General features: G+C 43.5%; 2 protein-coding genes across 3 annotated transcripts in view; one reads left to right on the top strand and one right to left on the bottom strand.

The window, feature by feature from the left end:
- The first annotated feature begins 1,643 nt into the window (after positions 1 to 1,643).
- Positions 1,644 to 14,877, top strand: GSG1 (germ cell associated 1). Of its 2 annotated transcripts, XM_032688660.1 has the most exons (8): positions 1,644 to 1,748; positions 1,837 to 1,940; positions 2,699 to 2,765; positions 7,118 to 7,436; positions 10,007 to 10,054; positions 12,069 to 12,221; positions 12,342 to 12,453; positions 13,698 to 14,877. In XM_032688660.1, the coding sequence occupies exons 2-8, from the start codon at positions 1,909 to 1,911 to the stop codon at positions 14,008 to 14,010; spliced, it is 1,044 nt and encodes a 347-aa protein (XP_032544551.1). In that variant the 5' UTR covers positions 1,644 to 1,748; positions 1,837 to 1,908; the 3' UTR covers positions 14,011 to 14,877. The 2 variants fall into 2 exon arrangements, with proteins under 2 accessions (XP_032544551.1, XP_032544552.1); XM_032688661.1 differs by lacking the exons at positions 1,644 to 1,748; positions 1,837 to 1,940; positions 2,699 to 2,765 and adding an exon at positions 5,965 to 6,004.
- Positions 14,821 to 21,797, bottom strand: part of FAM234B (family with sequence similarity 234 member B) — a 21,136-nt gene continuing 14,159 nt past the window's right edge. The window contains exons 9-13 of the mRNA XM_032688659.1: positions 19,449 to 19,530; positions 19,064 to 19,219; positions 18,429 to 18,546; positions 17,051 to 17,277; positions 14,821 to 16,876 (exon numbers count right to left, since the gene is read on the bottom strand). Of these exons, the coding sequence (XP_032544550.1) occupies positions 16,871 to 16,876; positions 17,051 to 17,277; positions 18,429 to 18,546; positions 19,064 to 19,219; positions 19,449 to 19,530 (589 nt within the window). The 3' untranslated portion in view covers positions 14,821 to 16,870. The remainder of the gene's footprint in view (positions 16,877 to 17,050; positions 17,278 to 18,428; positions 18,547 to 19,063; positions 19,220 to 19,448; positions 19,531 to 21,797) is intronic.

Raw genomic sequence — 21,797 nt, 5'->3', positions numbered from 1 at the left:
CACTAATGACTTGGCCCATGGGAGGGGAAAATTATGTGTCAGAGCCAAGTACAGAACCAGGAATTTGGGCCATCAGCCAGCTGGTTAAATCACACTGAGTGCCTGTAATGAAATGCATTGATTTGTGACTCTTACAATAACGTTTTTAGGAAATCATTTCAGTGGCTATTTATTTCTGTGTTGGAGCAGCCTGATGAGGTTGGAAAACTAAAGGAGACACTGTGCTCATAGGCCAAGAACAAAATTTAAAAATTAGCTTAATTAACCATTGGAATAACTTTTCTAAGGATGTGATGGGTTCTCCATCATATCCTGATGCACAGTCAATACCACTTAGTTGTATAAAATACATGCTGTAGGAGTTCTGTGTACCACTAGAAATGATTATCCAAAGTTCTGTGGGTTTCTCACCCCTGAGATAAGACAATGTTGTTATAATGGTTCCTCTTGATGATAAAAATTCTGTGAGCCTGTGATAGTCATTGAGTCTGGGTGTTAGTGATTCTGTATAGTAACAGACTGAGATACCATAAGTGGTAGATTTTAACTAGAAACAATTTTCACAAACAGGACTACCAAATTACAAAGATGCATTCTGCAGAAGTGGACACCCTGCCAATCCTGCAGCTGATATAAGGTGCAGTGATGATTTAGTGAGCTCAGAAGGAATTAAACCATCAATAAAATGACAGACTTGGTACATTTCAAAGCATCTGGTCAGATCTCATGGAATTTCTTGGCTGCTACCTGTTCAGTCAGAGAGAAAGAAACAGTGGGGTAGTCCATAATCACCTTGTGGTATTTTCACTGGATGCCTCAGAAGAGCAGATGAGGGTAGTGAGCAGTGGATAAGGTAAGTGGTTATCTACTTGGGGGTTTGTATGGACCCTTTTCGGACTGGTTCCTCTTTAATGTTCTCACAGATCTATGTAAAATTATGTGGGCTTTCTTGTCTGCTTACAGTTTATGATTAGCTAAATTACATACCTTTTTTTTTTGTATGCTCAGATGAACACATCCTAGAGATGCTAGAGTTTAAGTACTCTGTGAAAAGCAACCCCCTAGCCTTATATATAATATATAGTCTTATAATTCTTATTCGGAAATTGAAACACCTGGAATTTCTACTGAGACCTCAAAGTCTGTGTTGCTGCATCTGAATTTTTTTTTTTTTATGTCTGCTTTCTGTGTGGTTTTTGAATGGTTAGGAAAAAAAATGAAGATTAGGAAAAAAAATTCAGCCAAGTAAGTCTTGTTTTAAGAAAAAAAATAGTAGAAGAAAAACAGAAAGTAGTTAGGTCCGAACTCATGGACTTGTTTGTCCATCTTTAAGATGGATTTACTTATTCCAATTCAATCTTTATTTCTGTTCTGCCACAGTCTTGATGTCTAGCAATGTAAGCTCTTAATATTTAAAAATGGAATTCACCTTTAAATGTGTTTAGACTAGAAAAAAAATATGCCTGTTGAGGTCATTTTTAGAGCAAGAGTTAATGCATCATGCAAACAGCTAAATAAAGGTTACAATCTGAGTGGAATTATTCAGAGCTCAGGGAAAAATCTGGCATTTGCAGTCTGTCACTGGGTTTGAGAAGTCTGGCTCTCTCCAGTCACTGTCACTCGGGAGACATCCTGCTTTCTATGTGGTAGTGAGGGAGGGGACTGCAGTACTGAATGATCTTCCTGTAAAAACAGCAAAAACAGGAGCAGTGGGAAGTGTCATGTGTGAAGAATGTGTGGAATGAGGGGTGAGTATTAGCCCGTCTTTGTCCAGTTTTCACAGAGAGACTTTATGGGTGTAACTAGTCACTCTTCCTCCTCTCTTTTCCTCTTCAGGTCAGCTGAAGAGCCAATGTCAGGACAGCATATGATCCCTGATATCCCTGGAGGATTGCTGCATGAGGGCCTATGAAGAGTTGTGTGCCTCTTGAGACCTGCCAGTTAAGTATTGCAACTTTTGGGCCTTATCTGGTAAGGTCTTCTTGCCCTTCTTTTCCACCAACACCCCTGGGAGATGAGTGTATCACTTTGGGACAGGATACCCCCAAAGCCAGGGTGTAGGTAGTGATAGAGCCAGGACAAAAATGCATCACTTGTAAGCGCATGGGCTTTTTTAGAGTTGGCAGTTGCCACAGAGGTGCTGTGCTAAGCTTGTGCTCTGCATTTTGTTTCCTTATTTTGTTTCTATAAGCCAAGGGCTTGGCTGATTGCACAGGAAGTCAACTGCTATGGGCATTCACTTCAATAGGCAAGTTTTAAACAAGTCACCAGGGACTGGCTACTACTGAGTTCAAAGAGAAAGAGACATCCAGAAACTCTAGCCAAGCCAAGTTATGGTGGAAAATATCAGATACAAAGATGAGAAAACTGTAATGCACACAGTAGAGTGAAAGACAGATACAGCTTGATTTTCCTGTCCACAAGTGGTCAGATTAGAATGAGGTTTGAATAGACATTTTAAAAAGAATCAATCAAAATGCAAACCAAACCCAAACAAAAGGAAGATTGTTGAACGTTAGGAAATATGTTCTGGTGTTGGTGTTCTATGAGCTGTGTGCAATGATCTGGGGAAAGTTAATATGGTACTTGACAAAATATTGGGAAAAGTATTAGAAAGAATAGTTCCATGCAGGGCAGAAGGTGGAGCAAATGACCTGTTAAGCTCTTGCATTCATTCATCTTTTTTTGCTTTCCTCAGTGATTTCAAGTGTTCCCAGGCTCAGATAACTCCAAGAGAAGGACCTACCTCCCATATCACAGTCAAGGTAAAGAGTTTGTGTTTATAAAAATGTAAAAAAAAGGGGGGGGGGGAAATTTCAAGGGAAGGAATAGTAGTCTAAACTTTGGTGTTGCTTCCCCCCATTACACACACGAGCAGTTGGGACTCACAAAAAGAAGACCAGAGAAAGACTGCCATCTTCTGGAAGGATAAATATCTGCCATTATTCAGAATACTCAATCTGCTATATGCATATTTTGAAACCATAGTATATTTCCGATAAATTTATTTACCTACCTGAATTCTTATCCATATAAAACTAACTCAGTCTCATTTCATCAGTATATATGACATGATCCCAGCTTTAGAAACTGACATAGACTCCTGGATTTTAATGATATTCTCATCGAGCTTAAAATTACGAAGGTGTTAACATTAAGGATTATCAGTAGAGAGATGGACTTTATTTATTCTTGAGCCTGTAAACCAGGCTTTTTTTTTTACTAAGCATTTAGAAGTCAAACTTAGGGTACCCAGATGCAGACTGAACAATTAAAGAAAAAAAAATGCACTCTCCTTTTAAATAGCATCAGCTGTTATTCTACCTACTTCAATAAACTAAGTACATCTGTTTCAACAAAACCTTTTATTAATCAAAAACCTGCAGGCAGTCCACGGAGCACAGAGACATTTAGCATTGCTTTCAGTTAGTCCGTCTTAAAAATGATTATCTGAATTAGAGGAGTTTATGCAGTGACTGGGATTACACTAACCACAGAGCTACTGCCCACTCTGCTCAGGGCAGGAAGGGTCAGGAGCCTGGGATAGCACAGCCCACATACTGGACCATGAACATGTGGGCTCTGTCTGCTGTCTATGCTGTATGGGGCTGTCACAGACTGTGCTGTCACCCAAAACTATTCCTACACTTACCTCCAGCCTCTGAGCTCTGGTGTTGGAAGTGGGACGATGAGAGCAGATGGACCACTGGTTTCCTCTGTCCCAGCAGAGCACCATGGCAGGTATGCAGGGAATCTGCCTTGCTCCCTCCCAGTGATGGTGGTAGTCTTGCCCACTTAGCACTGGGCAAAACCTTTGTGGGGAAGACAGGATGTGTACCTTTGGGATGCTCCTCTCCCTTGCAGTTTGATTCAATGCAGCTCTGCTCCATGCCCTCTAGTGACAGTGTATTCTCATGAGAGGTGATGTCATTCTTACTTTTCACAGTTTTGATACCTGAAAGGTATCAACACCTTCAGGTACTGTGGGAGCCTTTAAACTTTCAGGACAAGAGCTCAGAGGGGACTTTGGATGAGTGTGAATCTCTGTCTCTCCTTATTAGGTTCCCAAATTCATCCAATGTTAACCCATTGGGAGCTAGGATTCCTGGTGAACTTCACATTTTGGTAAAACTGAGACTACAAGGGACACGGACAGTCTACCTCATTCTCCCATCCTTTGAGTACTGGACTTGACTTGTCACTGTTTCACAACACCATCGTGGTGGTGAAGCCATGGTGCCAGTCTGCCACTCAGTAGCTCTTCTGCTAAGGGGCTCCTTTTGGCATCAGAATTTCCAGTGCCTATGGGGAGAGCTGCATTGGCATCTCTTCAGTGACTGAAATCCTCAATCCTCAGAGCAGATGGAATTGCATAAACTTCCTTCTCCTCATTTTTATCTTCTCCCCTTTCTGCAACTGCCAGGTCTGGCCAGAAAGATATCCCAGGGCTGGGAGGCTTGTAGACTTTGCCATTCTTCTGAGACAGGAGTGACCTGATGACAAGGCTGCTGTGGGTTTCCAAGCCAAGGTCACTTATTCCCTGAAGCCAAAGATCTTGAAGCCAGCTTGCTCCATACAAGCTCCCAAACAGCCACCGCATGGGGATGTCTGGAATATTTCTGTGTTTTAAAGAAACTTTCTACTCAGTCAGTGCGGGTCACTGTTCTCCACTTAATCCCAACCCACAGCATCAATCGCCTCCCATATAATCTCCCGGAACAGCTGTGCTGTGATTGCATTGTGGATTACAAAATGACCATTTTCCTCAAAACAGCTGCTGATCAGAGGGATAGCATTTAATAATCACTGAGGAGGCAAGGGAGGAGGGGACAAGACAAAAGAGAAAGGGGTTTTGCAGCAATTGGGTTTCTTGGAGGATGTAGAGATGAGCAAAACAGCAGACAAGGCGTGAGTCCCATTTCTATACTGCTCATCATCAAATTAACAGGACTTTGAAGACTTGCTGCTAAGGTAAATTCAGCTCTATTTCCTTTTGGGGCTATCTAGGTATTAATAGTCAGTTATTGTCAGTGAGTGCTTAGCTTTTGTGGAGGGAAGCTTTTCTGACAATGTTTTCAGGAAGTAGTTCAGATTTGCTTCTCATTCCCTATGTCCTCTGCATTCTTGTTCCACTTTCTTCTTCTGACTTATTTGTTTCTTGTATTTTTTTTTCTTTTCCTTAACACTTTTCTTGAAATTATATGGCCTTTCAACTACTGTCATAAATCAACTGGAGAGAACATTTTTTCCACTATTGACGATTTAAATTATAAAGATAATTTTTGTCAATATTGTGAGTGGATTTTTTTTTAAATAAAAGCATAAACAGCACAAAACCTCATGACAGAAATTCTTATAATCAAGCATTGATGAAAATCTGAAAAACTTTGTGTGCTGAAGGTTTCTATTTTCAGGTGGAAAATCATGTTTTTGAGGAGAACAATTTTATCTATAATTTCCTTTTCGGTCATAAGCCAAATTTTCCACTGAAAAAAACTTTCAATGAGAAATTTGCCACGAACCTTAGCCAAAAACTGGTCCTAGTAGGTATCTGCTCTGCAAAAATGGTGATATCCAACACGCTTTCAGATCACAGAAGTCATTAGCTATGGAATCACTGAGATGTTACCATCTCCAGGGTGCAGCTTTTCCATTGCTGCAAGAAAGAAATGCCCTGGCAAAGAGAAAAAAGAAGCCAGAGCATAAAACAACACAGGAAATTTTCAGGAGCTGAGTATTTTCTTGCTTTCAGTGAGGCTGTTCTGGGTCAGGTACTGCTTTCTCAGTGTGATGACATGCTAATGAAGTCCTGCTTGTCAAGAGGAGCTTCAGCACCATCTTTATTGACCACATTTCCAAGCTTGCTGGTTAGCAGAAAATACGGTTCTAACTGCACCACTTTCAGCTGTGGTGCAGTCACAAACAATGCAAAGCTTGCTCTTGTATCATTTATTTATAGTGGTGTCCGCAGAATGCTGGGTCTTTCTCACACGTTCGACGTTGGGTGAGTCAGCCGGAGTTAAGTGAAGAGGACCAGCAGCAGGCAATGTCTGTACAAACTGAATCTATTCGTGGACAAATAGATTTTGAGTCATAAATAGGAAAGAGTGGGAGTATCTGGATGAAGCTGTGCCAAACATAGGGAGTGCCATGTGGGAAGAGACATGCGTTGATTACATGAAAGTTGATGTGTAGGTAGATGATATCTAATCAATCCATGAAGTGATAGGTTGGGGTTCTTAGAAGTCAGTGAAGGGTTTTGCAAGAATCCTAAGGTCTTGAGCTTTCCTCTGAGTGGGAAAGTCCACATGACCCTGGTTCCCAAACTGCACTCTGAATTACTTTTAATGATGAGATGAAACTGGGAAGAATGTTTGTGATAATGGTTGCTCTTATAAAAAATCCCCAACCTTTGGCACTTTGTGTGAGAGCAGAGATGCTGTCGTCCCACCACCCTACCAGATTTCTGATGTGCCAGTCAGGGCTCAGGTGGGAGGTGCTGCTCTGGGGTTTGAACTCGAGCTGCCAGGTCTGGATAGCTGGGTGTCTCCTCTGAGCAGGCCACTGCTTTCATGTGTGTCCTACGACCCTCAGCAATGTAGGAACATTTTCCTGCCTTTCCCCACTGTGAAATCACTATACTCTCTACCTCCATAGGGTCAGTAATTAACTGCTTGAAGAAGTGTTTTGGGACACTTGGCAGCAAGATTTCTCATTTAGCTGGACAGAGCAACTTGTGGTGTTTGAGGAAGCTGGTTAACAGTTTTTTTCTATCATCTCTGAGATGCAGTAAATATGATGTTCTTTCATTTTGCTCATGTGCTCAGATACCTCAGATACCTCAATGCACTCAGCGCTGCTATGTTTGCTGGATGACCCTCTCTTACCCAGTGCAGATATTCAGCATACTTTGAAATGGTCGAAGCTTACATATTGATCCATTGCCCTGGCTTTCAAGAAATGGTTCTGCCATGATGAGTGAGCTGTTGCGACGTTGTGAGGAGGACAGAGTCCTCATAACCCCTCCCCACAGATGCATGCTGGGAAAAGCTGGGACTTGTAAGGCTAGGTGGGACAAGTGGCTGGTGTGACGGTCCCTCCCATTTGTGTGTTGTAGATGGAGCTGCTGAAGCGATTGCCATTACACCGTACTTTCCTGGCTGTCATCCTGAACCTGCTGGCTCTCACCCTCTCCACCACTGCCTTGCTTGGCAGCTACTGGTGCACCGGGACCCAGAAAGTGCCCAAACCTTTGTGTGGGAAGAGCAAAGCCACCCAGTGCATCGGTGTCCCCATGCCATCTGATGCAGATACGAGCAATGTTTCATCTGAGGATGTGGTGCACTACAGCTGGGAGACTGGAGATGACCGTTTTGCCTTCAGATACTTCCACACAGGGATGTGGCTTTCCTGTGAAGAGAGCATGGAAGGGCCAGGTAGTGTCTTGCTCAGGCAACCACAATTTATTCCCTTGTATTTATTCCATAGGAGTTTCAAACTGAGAGGTGGCAGGCTGACAACACTTGGGAGAAAAGTCTTCTTCATTTTCCTAGATGGCATCAGCCCTGTGCACTGCCGTGCTTGATATATTTCTGTTCTTCACTGGAATGCTCACAGAGCGGGGAAAAGGAGAATGGTTGTCTCTAGCGTGCCCTTCAGTCTGCAACAAGGGCTGTGGAATGCAAATGGTTGTGGTGATGGCAGTGACTTTGTGATGGCATTGTCCATCCTGATGGGAACTTCAGTGACCCTCCTTTCCCTTTCCCCATGTTTCCATTCCTATACATAGCTTACTTCATGCTCTCCGGGGTAAATTTGTGCATGTCCTCTCAAAAATTTAAGTACAGTGATTTTATGCAGAGTTGTCAATTTTTAGCTATCACTGTGAGGACTGCATTAGTTGGTGTTGTCCTTAAAACACCAAACAGAGAGGTTTTGTTTTATTAAACAGAGATTGGGCTTTTCTTAAAAAAAAAAAAAAATAAAAGAGAGAAAGAGAATTACTACTTATAGATACAGAGAAAACCTGGAGGATTTGAACCCAGAGAAACTGAAGCTAGGAGGCAAATTGACCTGAGGATTAGAGCAGCAATATTCTAATTGGTTTTAGATGTTCTTGTGATGTTGTGACAGGTTTCATTTGTGATTTTTCACCACCTGGGACTGCCACTGTAAATCCTGAAGTGCCAAAGACTGGTTGTGCAACCCATATGAGAACCCTTTAGTGCTTCCCTTCACCCTTGACTTGTTCCTGTCCAGATCTACTGAAGTCCTTCTGCTGGAACCTGTGCTACACCCTCACAGGTGGATGCTCTGCAGGGCACAGATGCTCTTTACGGCCTGGCACACACATCAAGGATTGGAACTGACCCAGAAGGTGGCCAGTGGAGAGATATGCATCTAAGGATATAGTGATGAAAGTCACTTTCATCAGGCCCATTCCCCTGAGCCCATTGCCCTCTCTTCAGCTCTCTCCAAGGACAAACGTCTCATCTTTAAGCAAGCCACAGTTCCAGTAGAACATTTCTAATTTTCTTATCTGTTGCTGTCAGAGTTTGAAAATAAATAACTGGTGAATAAAAGCAGACAGAAGCGGGGGTTGGAGCAGAAGGGAATGTGCTTGAAATTCTCGTGTCCTAACGGGCAGGCTGCTAATTGTTGTGAGGGTTTCTAGACAGGCTGCAGAAGGAGATGTGTTTATTTGGGACTGGTTTGGGTATTTGGGTTGAGGTGTGTTTCCATGGTGCTTGTGGGAATGGAAGTACATCCCTTGACTGATTTCTCTAAAAGACTTATCTGGCCACTGGGCAGTCCTGGGATAACCCCAATGCCTGAAGGAACACAGAGAGCATGTTACATCTGGATCACAGCAGAGCATGGGGTAGAGCATGGGGTAGAACACAGTCAGTCTCGGTCTCCTGCTTCCTGTAAATCAAGTACAACCCAACCACTATGGCACATCTTTGAAGCAAGTGCATAGACAACAACAACAATATAAAAGGGGCTACTGAGAACAAAAGGAGTTTGAGCTGAGCGGCAGAAAGGATTTCATTATTGAGGCTAATCTCAGGATCAATTTAGATGAGCCATTACTGAATATCCTCATTAAAGTTCTAGGTGAAGTAGCAAACTGCAAGTTAATGAGAACTGCAGATGGCACTAAACTGGGTAGCATTCTGAGAGCTGTGGATGACAGAAGTAACACAGGAGATTTGGAAAGATTAGAACTGGGGATAGAAATTAGGAAAATGAGATTCTTACATGAACCGGAAATGTCTGGGAGAAAATATTGTGCCAAGTAGAGGAGAGGACCCTCAAATGCAGTAATGCAGTATGCAAGAAGAGAAACTTACAGATAATAATGACAGACCCTCAGCTAAGACAGTAGTTTGTGCCTGGCCAACATAAAAAACAAAGCAAATATGAACACAGTTTGTCGAAATAGCATGCCTAATATGTGAGGACAGAGGATCATATTTCTGTATGATCTCTGCCACAGAAGAGGGACTTATATCTCTGTCATGAAGTACTTTATGTGGGAAGCTTGGTTTTTGTTTTTAATTTTTTTTCTTTGTTCTTTGAGAAGCGGTGCTAGAACTGCTCTTCTGAGATTGGGGTGAGTGGGAATTCACATCCTCATCAGAAGTGGTGGGTCTGCAATCTGTTATAAGCTACACTCCTAATAGACCTGACCATCAGTAATGTTGTCAATGAGTAGCAACAAATTTTTATATTCAGCAGAGGCTCATAAGGTTTATGAATTGCTGAAGGTTTTTTTCTGGAAAGGCAATTTCTAGTTTTCCAGGCAGACTCTGCCTTTCCCTACTTTGCCTCAGTGAAAATCTGGAAAGACAGTTAGAAAAAGACCAGAGGTGAGAAGATCTGATGGCTGGACTCAGGGATGATTGGATCTATGCACTGAAAAGAAAGTGAGATGAAGATATTTTTTTTCCCTTATGTGCTCTGCATTGTTTTGTAAACTAATAGCTTTGATTTTGTGTTTCAGAAGAGAAATGCCGCAGCTTTATTGAGCTTTCACCACCAGCAGAGAGAGGTAAGAGCAAATCCCCATATCTCACTGTAGCTGCCCAGTGTGCCTACTTGAGATGGGGGACCCGCAACATTTTGCCTGTGTGAGGACAGCAGGTTCCCAAAGAGCCAGGCATGAAATCCTGACCTTATGGTTGCTAAAAGAGCAAAGATTTTGACCCATATATCTGCATAAACCATTGCCATTTGTGAAATCAGTGCTGGAAACCTCCCATATGAAGTGGGATTTTTCTCATCTAGGAGGTTTCCCAGTCAGAGCTTGTCATCTTGCTGTAGTCCGGGAGAAGAGGTGGATGCTACCTGAGGGCAGTCCCTCCCACATAGGCTGCATGTTAACTCAGTGCTTCAGTTTGGGTGAAGTCTAGTGTGGTGAGTCTAGAAGCTGAATCACCTCTTACTTTGTGGTAAGTGAACAGGACACCTGAAAGTTACCCTTTTAGGGTAAAGTCCTTGCCTCATCAGTACAAAACATCATTTGAGTAGGAGAGATCATCCTTCCTGTCACTGTCACATGTTTCGAATTATCCTGTGGATGACCTCAGTATACATCAGTGTATGTGTACATATGCTATGGAGATTTTAATGAAAGCATTTCAACTGGTGTGGGCTTGCTAACTGTTCCCTGAGACGGAGGCTGAAGGCAAGTCATTTCAGAGGATGTTCGTATGTGAAGGGAAAGGTCTGGGGTGCAGAGCCAGTGTCAGCGTTCAAGCCATGAGAGCAAGGGCTGGAACAAATGCTGAGGAATTGTAAGAATGTATTATCATCATCATTTCACGTAGTATCATCTTAAGATGACCAGTGCAGCTGCCATTGTATAGCTGGGTCAGCACTGGAGAAGGTGGTGTGACTGCTGATTGTGGGCTGGGCTTGGCTGGCCAAGCTGAGTGTGTGCAGAGCAACTCCACAAATCATAGGCGACATTACAAGACCAAACTACAAAGCATCTGTGGAGAGCCTGGCCTCACAACGAAAGGCCAGATGCAGAGGTCTCTGTGCATGTGTGGTGCCTGAAACCTCCAGAATACTTTTGGCAGTCTGACCTCTAATGAACTATGGTGCTGCAGCAAGTAAGCCAGCTCCTTTAAACAGGGAATGCAGCTCATCAATTTCTGCTAAAGAGCTAGGTGACTCTATGGCACTAATGATGTTGAGCATTCAAGTCAGTGCCACATTAATGAGGGTTTTCTTCACACTCCTTTTCCCCAGCTGAATGTCTCCTCTACAACCATTAATAGTTGCTAACAGTAGTGTTCACAGTGCTGCTTCATTTGTCAGAATAATGTTTCTTCCTCAGTGAATCCTGTGCTTTTCCACAGCCCTACATTACAGAATGCCTTTTCTCATTCTCCTCCAAGTTCTACTGCACAGCTGTAGAACTGAGCTCAGCTGTGCACTGTGGTATCACTTAAATCCCACTCAAAATCCCAGCATGAAAGTACCTGCACTCTGTTCAAGAAGCAGGGTGAGTGGTGAATGTTACTGCCCTAGCTGGCTATCGACCCCAAAGAATGTGTTTCATTTTAATTGGGGATTTGGCTTGCAAGGGGTTTCCTGAATTCCAGAGGCCAGGTCCTGACAAAGCTGTGGATGTACCATATAGTTCTTAACTAGCTGAGTCCCAGGTTAAAAATTGTTTGCTTACATTGCTGTGATTAGAGTTCAGATGTGTTCGTGGCCAATTTATGATCACTAGGTTTTATGCTAATACTCAACAGCTTCCCCTGTCTTTTCCCCCCTGTTTTCCTCTTTGCTCTTTATGAATAATGTTGACTTGTTCACAGACGGCATTTTAGTTCTTTTCAGCTTTGCCATGCTAGACTAGCCAAGCCATCTTCTGTGATAAACACTGTCCCATTCAACACTCTTTGAGTCCTCACTCACAGGTTGGGGCAATTGCTTTTGGGTCTTTGTTGTTTGTCTTTGTTCCCTTCTTCCCAAAGTACCTCCTTTAAGGATTGAGTTGGGAAAGGGGGGTACTTTCCCTTGAACATGGTTTCATCCTGTATTCCTGGCAGGAATCCTGTGGCTGTCGCTGGGATCAGAGATGCTGTACATCAGCTTGCTGCTCATCAGCTTCATCCTCCTGACAGTGGAAATGCTGCATACTGGCAATCCTGTCTGTGGGATGAAGCTCAATGCCTTTGCTGCTGTCTCCTCAGTGCTGTCAGGTAAGCTTATTACTGTAGGCTTGGAATCACAGAAGCAGGAGAGCCTCCTCTTCCACGCAAGGCTGAAGTATGCTGCTCTGGCTCCTGCTGTAACTTATTTGTTTTGTCTTTTGTGTCCAGGTCTCCTTGGGATGGTGGCCCACATGATGTACACTCAAGTCTTCCAGGCAACTGTTAATCTGGGACCAGAGGACTGGAGACCGCACTCATGGGACTATGGCTGGGCGTTCTAGTACGTGAACTCTGAAGCCATCTTGACCTCCCCAGCCTTCTGGGCTTCAGCCATGCCACCTGCTTCCTCCTCCTTTCTTGACCTTCTGTGTTTCCAAAGAAATGGTTCTCCTACTACTAATCTCTTGTCTTTGCCTTAGCCCCTGTTTTAATAAGCAGTTGCTGAGTTACTTAAATGAGTAGCTACCAAAGGACTGGCAAAACAATGGGGTCACACCTAAACAATTTCCTTCAACCCTACTGACTAATCAGGTTTGCCCCTCTGCTGTTTTTCCCTGTTTGGTCTCAGCTCTTCCCTGTGTGCAGAGGGCAGTGTCACACTTGTGACGATGCTCTCAAACATGCCTTGTTTCTCTGCAGTTTTAGTAAGTTGCATGCTGGTTTGGCATCTTCACTAAGCAATGTCCAAAGGGCCTATTCCTGCAACACCAAATCTAGACATATGCTTAAAGATGTGGACACAGCCCAGCCCACAACCAGCAGTCACACCATCTTCTCCAGTGCTGGCCCAGCTGTGCAATGGTAGCTGCACTGGAGGCCAAGATCATCTTAAGATGATACTACATGCAGGAAGGAGTGAAAGGGGGTGATAGACCACGGTGTCACTTATGAGCCAGGAAGAGCAGCTGCAAAAAGCAGGTGGCTCAGGGTGCCTTTCTCTAAAGGATAAAGTAGCCAACAACAGCTGATATGACATATCTGACTTGAAAAACAGTTGGATGAGCCTTCCAAGTGTCCATAGAAAGTGTAGGTTCGATTTGCAATGCTGTACTGATGATAACCACACTGATTCTTAAGACTTAAACACTCCAGTGCCATGTACCACCCATGGACATCAAATGTCAGCATGGCGATCTGATTACACTCAAGTAGACAAGCCTCATGTGCAGGAAGACACTGAGCAGCCCTGTAATACAGAACTTGCTTCCAAGCTGTGCTGTCCTGCTCTGACCAATTACAGATGTCCCTGCTGCCCTTTTCCTCTGCCCTCTATCCCTCCCTTCCCTGTGACAGGGATGACCAGTATTTAACCCACTGATCTAAGAAGGATCTTGTGGTGAGATGACCCCCAAGAACTGTAATTCTATGAGCCTTAGTCATTCTAGTTCATGTCCATGACCAGCAGCTTCTGCCTTGAAGATCAGGGTGTGTTACAGTGTTCAAGATCAGGGTGTGTTACAGTGTTCAATTCCTTACCCTACCTGGCTTCTCACAGCATGTGCTTCTTTTGTGTCTCTCTGGTAGCATGGCCTGGGCCTCCTTTACCTGCTGCATGGCCTCTGCTGTCACCACTCTCAACACCTACACCAAGACAATACTGGAGTTCAAAAGGAACCACATCAAGGGCTATGATGGGAGCTTCAAGGATCAGCCTCAGCACCACCAGTGCTTCCTACAGCAAATAAGCAGCTACTATGAGCCCAGAGGCAAGGCCTTCCTTTCAGTCTCTGAGGGAGTTGACTTCTACACTGATCTGCAGCAGAAAATGCTACAGCGGGAACCAGAGCTGGAGCTGGATGAAGTCTTGGGCCAGACAATTGGGGAGGATCGTTGTTAGGGCTGATGAGCATACAGGGACAGAGCAGTGGGGTTTGGGAGGCACAAGAGCTCTGCAACAAACACTGGCATCACTGTTAGCAAGCTCTTGGGGGACTCTTCCTTCCTCTACAGTTCAGGGATTGAGAAGAGAAGGTGGGCACTGGGTTAGGGCAACCTACAGTGCTAACAGTAGCAGGCTGGGGGTCCTCCCTGATCACAGTTTTACGGGTGTCCTCTGCTGAGAAGGGTGAAACTGGAGGGACATTTTGGTGCCAGCTGTCTCAAGTACTTTCAGGCAGAGTTGAGGCAAATATCCTAACCCCAGTACTGCACTTGGGAATAGACAGTCAGCACCATCCAGATGGCAAATTGCACTCTTTGAGTGGGTCACACTGACCTCAGTTCAGTGCTATGGTTAAAAGCATCAGTGTTTGTACTGATCAGTTGTCATCCTCTCTGAACACCCTATTTATTCTTAATTTCCAGGCCCAGACTCCTCTTCTCCCTGCCCCCAGATTAAAAGTCCTGCTGCAGTAGGAATGGGGGGTAGCTTTCAGACATCTCTCTCCTCCACTTTCCTCTCTGTAATGACTCCCACATGCTCCCCTCTTGCTTTTTCCCCAGAAATTTCTCATTCTGAGGTACTTTACTGTCTGCCTCTTTTTACTGTTTCTCCACAACCTTTAAGAATCTTTGGCTGTCCTTTTGCTTTTTTCTTGTTTCTATTCATCTGTTCCTTCTTCCCTATCATAAAAATATTGCAACCCCCAAAACAAACCCCAAAGTAAACTCATTATCTCTCAAAGGTGAAATATTGGTTCACATGATACATGATGCTGTACACAGTATTTATTTGCTCCACTGCAGTTCACAGTTCAAATACATTTTCCCAACAATATACAGACAGACTCTTTATTCACGGGGGGGAGGGAGAATGCGGGCAGGTGAATTCACATTAAGGAGGAGCTAATGCCGCTGCATTGGAATAACGGTTCTCTCAGGAAGAACCTCAGAAGAATAACTACTTAGGTAACAGCTGCTTCACCTTTCCCAGCAAGGTGGTGGCTGGACAGGAGGGAAGAGGCACTCCTGTTTAATTAATCCCTCTTATGTTACTAGTCCTCACACTTTCAGTCCTATTATGCAGCTGTATTAACTGACTGTGTATTATAAACACTAAAACCTGTCTGAAGGAAAATGCCAGGCCTAGAGCAGTTGCTACAATTGTGCTAAATATATACAAAGCTATTTACACAAAAATACCATGAAACATATACAAACTGTTCACAGGCTCTGACATTAAGAGAGCAGAGCCCAAGGACCAGCCTTGGGGCTTGCAGCTAATCTTGAAGGGCTATCCTGGAAGCTTTATATGGAGATGCAGGGACGATAGAGAGGGTGATACAGCAAGGAGAGGTCTCAAGAGGCCAGGAGAGCAAATCAATGGTAGATGTGCCCATCTGGAAGGAGGGTCAGTCTGCCATAACCACCACTCGCAGGGAAGTGCAGGGAGGCTAGAAGGGCACATGCCAACAGGAGGACAGAAGAATCTTTGCAATCTTCATCTCAGCCTAGCTCTGCCTAATGTCAAAGGTCAGACCTGGAAAGGCATACTGGGAAAACAGTCCCTACATTGTTGCCCTGAACTGTGGGGAACTGCTGGGGCACCAAAGTGGTTCCTGTTTATACAGTCATTTCTATCACAAGAAAATTTGTACAGATGCTCTGTAACTGCAACACAGGAGACTACTAACACATTCTGGGGCACAGTTCAAAACACTAAACACACTGTGAGCAAATGTCTCCCAGGGGTAGTCTGTTCCTCCTGGAGCTGCACACAGGGCTGGGCTGGCAAGGGAATGGCAATACTGAGCTCAGAATAGGGTTAAAATGCACAGAAAATCTTTCCAGTTCTGTCTCTGTCTGAGCCTGTAAACCCTGAAGCAGTGGCGTAAGAATCAGCTTTTCTGTGACTAGATTGAGTGACCTTTACAGTGACAGTTGGGATCTGCTGGGAATCTATCCCAAAAGGGCTGTGTTATATTTGCAAAGGGAAATTCAGCCCATTGGACTGCAGTGTGATATTACAGTGACACTTGGGGTTCTTACAAAGCTCAAGGATGGATAGAAATAAGATGTTGATCTTGCACTTCTACATCACCCACATGCACCTGTCCTGAACTTGGAACTGGGACAGAAATACACAAGTGCAAGGGCTGGCAAATGCTGTGGAGACCATCTTTCTCTAGATCAGGTAATTCAGCTAGAGAGCTAGTTTGTGGGTGAGTTTGGGGACAGCATGAGGAAGAGGGCTGAGAGCACAGAAGAGGCTGTAGACAAGACTAACCCTGCAGGAGCCAGACAGAGGCTTCACTCTAAAAATACAAATATTAAAGCAGGTAGTGTGCTTTAGCCACATCATTTGCCTTGACTCATCGTGGCCCTCTTTAGGCCTACAGCTTGTTTGACTGCCTGGGAATACTGTTTGGACATAAAAAGGTGTGTCCTAAATCTCATTCATAAATTAAACATACAAAAAATATACATATATGGTATAAATTAACACACATATATATATAAAGCCTGGTTTTATATATATATGTATACAAATTCTAAATTCACATTTCTGTGCTACCTGGAAGGAAGCATGCAAGAACAGCATATGGAGGGGGAGTAGCTGAACAAGCTTCCTCTGGTACCTGGCAGGTCTGCCTGGGACAAACCTGCCTCCACCAGCACTCCCCAGATAGCTGAAGAAAGGGAAAGAGCTTTTAGCCCCCATTCCCTCTACACAGCAATTTTCCTGAAGATCCACAGAGCAGCTTCCTGTATTCCCCATACAGGCCACAGGTCCAGCCAAAATCGGAGGAACCACCAGGCTAGAGCTGGAGAAGGAAAGGCAAACAAACATTAAAGCCAAAACCTATTACCATCTCTTTGCATCCCACCAGTCTCTTTGCATCCCAAAGAGCACCTTAACTGTGTCTGTTCTCAGGGAAGAGATCAGATGTTTTCAAGGGCTTGGATTTCATTGTGCATGGATTCCTGCACAATCTCACCTTCTGAGGAAAGTCAACAAATTTCATCCGGGCAAGGAATCGCCTCACTTCTCCACGGCTGATTTTCGGAGTGGTGGTGTCTTTTAACCACACCATTCGACCTTGACTCATCATGGCCCACTTCAGGCCCAGCTTGTTGACTGAAAGAAATCCTGGCTGTTTCTCAGAGGTTGCAGTTGTTGTCACAGTGATGTGAAATGCATCCTTCTGGAGATCGTTAATTCCAACTAGTCCATCAGAAAAGGGCGAGAAAATAGTGGTGAGGAGTAAATTATTACATTTCTTCCAAAAGAAATCTTACAGCCTTTAGTCAGTAAAAATGTCCACCGGACTGAGGGTATGTTCAGTCTGACTTTACACTTTCACGTACCATAGTTGATAAAGGAAAATAATTTTAAGTTAATTTTTTTTCCATGGAAAGAAACTGAAATTTAGACCAGAAATGGAAGGGACTGGTTCCAGGTTATGGTTTTGAGCTTGACATAGGAAATGCACATATTTCAAGAATGCAATTCACTCTCAGAGCTTTTTTTCCCACACCTGTTAGAAGGTATTGTTTTCCTCTATAGAAGGGGAAATCTGTAAAACACGGGCAAGTCAGTTCACTCCATTCACTGTAGAATGATCTGTACAGACCTCAGAAATCCCAGTTTCTAAAAAATCCCTCTAAAAATTATATTATATTTGTTCTTGACTGAACTGTGTTTTTGATACAAACCCGATTACATGTTATCACTATGTGGCAGCTTTTCCAATGCTTCCTGGACTACTGGTCCCAGTGTTGGATGAACCCCTCTTTTATCCCACACTGCCCTGCACAAGAGGCTGGCTATTGGTCAAACTGCTTTAGAAAGAGCAAGGCAATCCAACAGGGACTGTACAGTCCTGTATAGATGTTAAATCCATATCTACTTTTCCCTAAAAACACAAGTTTAAATATTCTGAATTCTCCATTACAAAAAGAAAGATGAAGAAGCAGCATGGCTGATATCCCAAAGAGATGGCCAACAAAGTGTATCTGAGATGACAAAGTTTCATAGTGGTTTTTCATGCACTGCATTAAATCGTAAACAGCTCCATGGAAATCAAGGCAACTTCTCTGGTGTAAAACATGCATGAAATCAAACCTGGACCTTTTCTTGCTTAAACATGTGCAAGAAACTTTGTGGGTCTTTTATTTCCAAAGTAGGAGTTTATTTCCAAAGTAGTTCCTCCCATCTTCGGGAGGAAGATGGATCTTATTTCCCATTGTAGGTCTATGTGTTGTGGACATCGGGTGCTACCTTTAGAGGCACAACTACATCCCACTGTTTCTCACAGCTACTTCTCTCTCCATAGTTCTTTTAGTCTAGGTAGTTTCTCCTCCATTTGTACCCACCTGCTGAAGCAATGACTTTGTCTGTTGCATTACTGAGGTCCAAAAGGACTGTAGGAAAAACAGGATGGAGGAGATAGAGGTGGTGCAGCCCTGGGCGCTCAGGTCTGGGACCAGGTTGCTGTTAGATCGAAAGACAGACAAAAACATAACAACTGGCTAGCAAAGAGGACTCTAGCATTGCCAAAAAAATAAAGTTTTCTGACACTGTGTTGTCTTTCATGGATCAGAGAATCAAAAACTCTTGGTAAGACTGAAATCTGGCTCTGTCATATCCAGCTTGATGAGCAGAGCTACAGTCTGGAAGTTTGAGTCTCCATGCTGAATTCTGTGCCTGCATGCAGAGAAGTGCTCTGGAACTGGGAACAAATCTGCAGCCAGAACACCTCAGTGTTGCATAAAAGAATGAAATTCATACAGAAATTTTTGGTTTTGTGGATGTGAAATTTCTCTTGATAAAGCTCTATGAAGAATTTGTGCACAAAAACTCCTGTGTTTAGGCTCACGTCAAAGTAAGAGATGTCCCTGACAGCCTTCTTATATGTTAGGTTTAAAATTCAGTGATAACAGGAATAAAAGACAGAGACTGCATGCACTTCACAGAGAAACTTCAAAGTGAGGAAAGGATGCTTGCTCACCAAACTTTGTAACACAGGCTGTGTTTCATCAGCCCAGAAGAGAAAAACAGACTTCTTGTCCAAAGTCATGACTGAGAGTGCATCAAGTTGTTGCCTCTGCCACGGGAGTTCCTGGTTCCAAAGAGGGAGGCCGGATTTGCCATCTACCACCACCACCTCAAGGCAGGAAAGAGATCAAGCATTAATGGGGTGTCCAGGTGTGGATATATAGCGTGCCTTTGCAGTGGCATGACTTGTGCTGTTCCCTTTCATGCCTGTGGCCACACAGTGATGACTGCCAGCCACAGAAATGGGAACAGCGAGGGGCAAAGAATGCTTGTCTCTTTCTACCCAACCTCCCCCACCCCTATGCTACCACTGGCCTCCTTGCCTTCACCTGTTTTACCTTTTTGCTTCCATCTCCAGTCTGTGCTTGCAGCATGAAGTCCAGAGTTTGGTCAGCACTGAAGTAACCTGGTACAGGCTGGCTGTAAATTTGGAAAAAGAAACACTAAGCCCCATGGTAGGAAAAAAGGCATATCAGATGGAGGCAGAACAATTGCTTTCATCCTCCCTTTTGCCTCTTAAAATGGCAGAATTTGCCATGCTAAAGAAGATCTTTTATCCACTCAGAGCTGTTCTGACTGTCAAGAACTGTTTGTCGGTGGATCAGAAAAGTGAAAAATGGTCAAGCAGACCATGGTGCTTGTTAGCCATTCTTCAGAGTTGTCTGTGTTGGGGGCATCCCTTGACAGGCTGCCCACCCTGTGACATGACTCTTTTATTCTTTCCTTAGCATGAGAACATGTACAGTTTTGCTATGATTATAAAAATATTACCCAGCCCTTCCAAAATGCATTGGCACATTTGACCTGCTGCTGCAAGTGGATTTCCCAGGCTGTCTTAGCTGTGTGAAGTAGATCTTAATATACTCACCAATAATGCCAGCCCATGATTCTTTGTTTTCTTGTTGCTGGCAGTTTTACAAGCCTTTTTATGACCTTCAGCAGGTTAAATGAAGTGCCCTCTCATCCTCTCCCTTCTGGGTGACATAACTTATTAATATCTCTCATTATAAGTGGTTTTTAACCATCTTTCTTCCCTTTGGTTTTCTGAGTCTTGCCTCTGTCTTCCTTCAGTTCACCACAGCTAGACACAAGATTCTAAATAAGCATAAACAATTCCTCAAAATTCACTGAATCAGAGATTTTATGGCAAGGCAGGATCTTGTTTATGATGGATTACTGTATTTCACCCAATTAACCAAGTATCAGTAGGTCAACTTTGCCTAGATCTACCAGCCATGAGGCTTGCTACAGAAATAAAAAGATGAGATGAATTCATCGCTTCTCATCGCATCTCAGTTCTAATGATTAATTTCACCCAAAGAAACATACTCGCATCTTCATTTTCTTGAACATGAACAGCTTTTGCTTCAAGGCACTTTTTCTTGCTATGGCATGACTAAAATGCCTGCTAGCTCCTATTTCTTACACATGCTTATAAACTCACCTCTCAGGCTTCTCTTTGATCATATAAACTCACTGACTTCAATCTTCCATGCTAAAGCATTTTTTTCCAGACCTTTTCTCAATTTTTTTTCCAGCTTCCCCTTTAAAATGCGCTTGACAGAATGGTTCCTGAACAGCAATGCCACAGTACAGCAGTGGCTTGACTTTTTACTAATGGCATCAAACAATGTAATTTGCTTTACCTTTGGCAACCAGAATGAATGCTTTCAAGGCAGTATCATGAGACACTCATATAGCTTGAAAGCTCTCCAGTAGCAGAAGGAAGTAGTAAGTAATTCTATCCTACGGGTATTAACTCAAAACATCTCCTAAGGTGCCTCTTCTCATGTCCCTTATGGGTTACAGTCAGTGGCAGATCCCACAAAGTGAATGCAGATAGACATATGTATATCAGATGCTACCAATCAAGTGAAAAATCCCCTGGGCACTTTCTCAAATGAACCAGAAGGCTAGTAATTATTCCTGCCCAACCGTAATCCCCACAGAAATCTGCTATTAATCCTCTCTCATCTGAAACATCCATTTACAACACAATTTGCAACTGCTTACTCAATTTCATGGTCTCTGAACTTCACTCTTGTTTTATGACTACTGATTCTCCTTTATGGTTTTCCATGGATCTTGTCAAAAGCTATCTGGAAGTGCAGCACATCTGCAGCAGCCATGTTTTTTTTTTCTCTGAGATTGTTCCCAAAGGTCTGCCTGGCTCAGTGTGCTTGGGGCAGGTATACCCAGGGAAAGGGGGGCTCACAGCTGGCTCTGTATGCTTTGTCTGACAAGGATTTCAGTCTGACTCTGTGGTAACATCCCTGAGCTGAATTTGTCCCCCAGCCTGTGTTGCTTAAGCAGAACCTTTCTAAGTTCTAAAAAACCCCAAACAAATCTCTTAAATAAATGCTTGTCCACAATATATTCACTCTAGAAGATTTTGTCTTTTTTAATTCTGAGAAAACAGGCAGTCCAGGGCTTTAGCACAGTGGCCTTGAACAAGAATTGCTTGCATTATTTTTCAATGTCTTTCTGGCAGCTCCTCTACATGTGTTGTACTCTGTCCCTTGGGAGGTCACAGAACCAGGAAGAACAGAGCTAGAGAGCAGCAACCTGGAACACTAGTTACTTAGAGATGTTGTGAGTTACTCAGAGATGTTGTGAAGTTTCCATCCTTAGAGACATATATGTAACCTGTCAGCACACAGCCCTCAGTAACTTGCTCTAGCTGAGCT

This window comes from Chiroxiphia lanceolata, chromosome 5, assembly GCF_009829145.1.
Source record: "Chiroxiphia lanceolata isolate bChiLan1 chromosome 5, bChiLan1.pri, whole genome shotgun sequence".
Taxonomy (NCBI): Eukaryota; Metazoa; Chordata; class Aves; order Passeriformes; family Pipridae; genus Chiroxiphia; species Chiroxiphia lanceolata.
The sequence above is the reverse complement of the archived record's forward strand: the minus strand, read 5'-3'. Positions and strand labels throughout refer to the sequence as shown.

Excerpts from the sequence above, each read along its gene's own strand:
- GSG1 (XM_032688660.1), top strand. The coding sequence starts at position 1,909 with ATGAAGAGTTGTGTGCCTCTTGAGACCTGCCA. Across the intron at positions 7,437-10,006 it reads AGAGAGCATGGAAGGGCCAG|AAGAGAAATGCCGCAGCTTT; the intron begins GTAGTGTCTTGC and ends TTTGTGTTTCAG. Across the intron at positions 12,454-13,697 it reads GACTATGGCTGGGCGTTCTA|CATGGCCTGGGCCTCCTTTA; the intron begins GTACGTGAACTC and ends TCTCTCTGGTAG.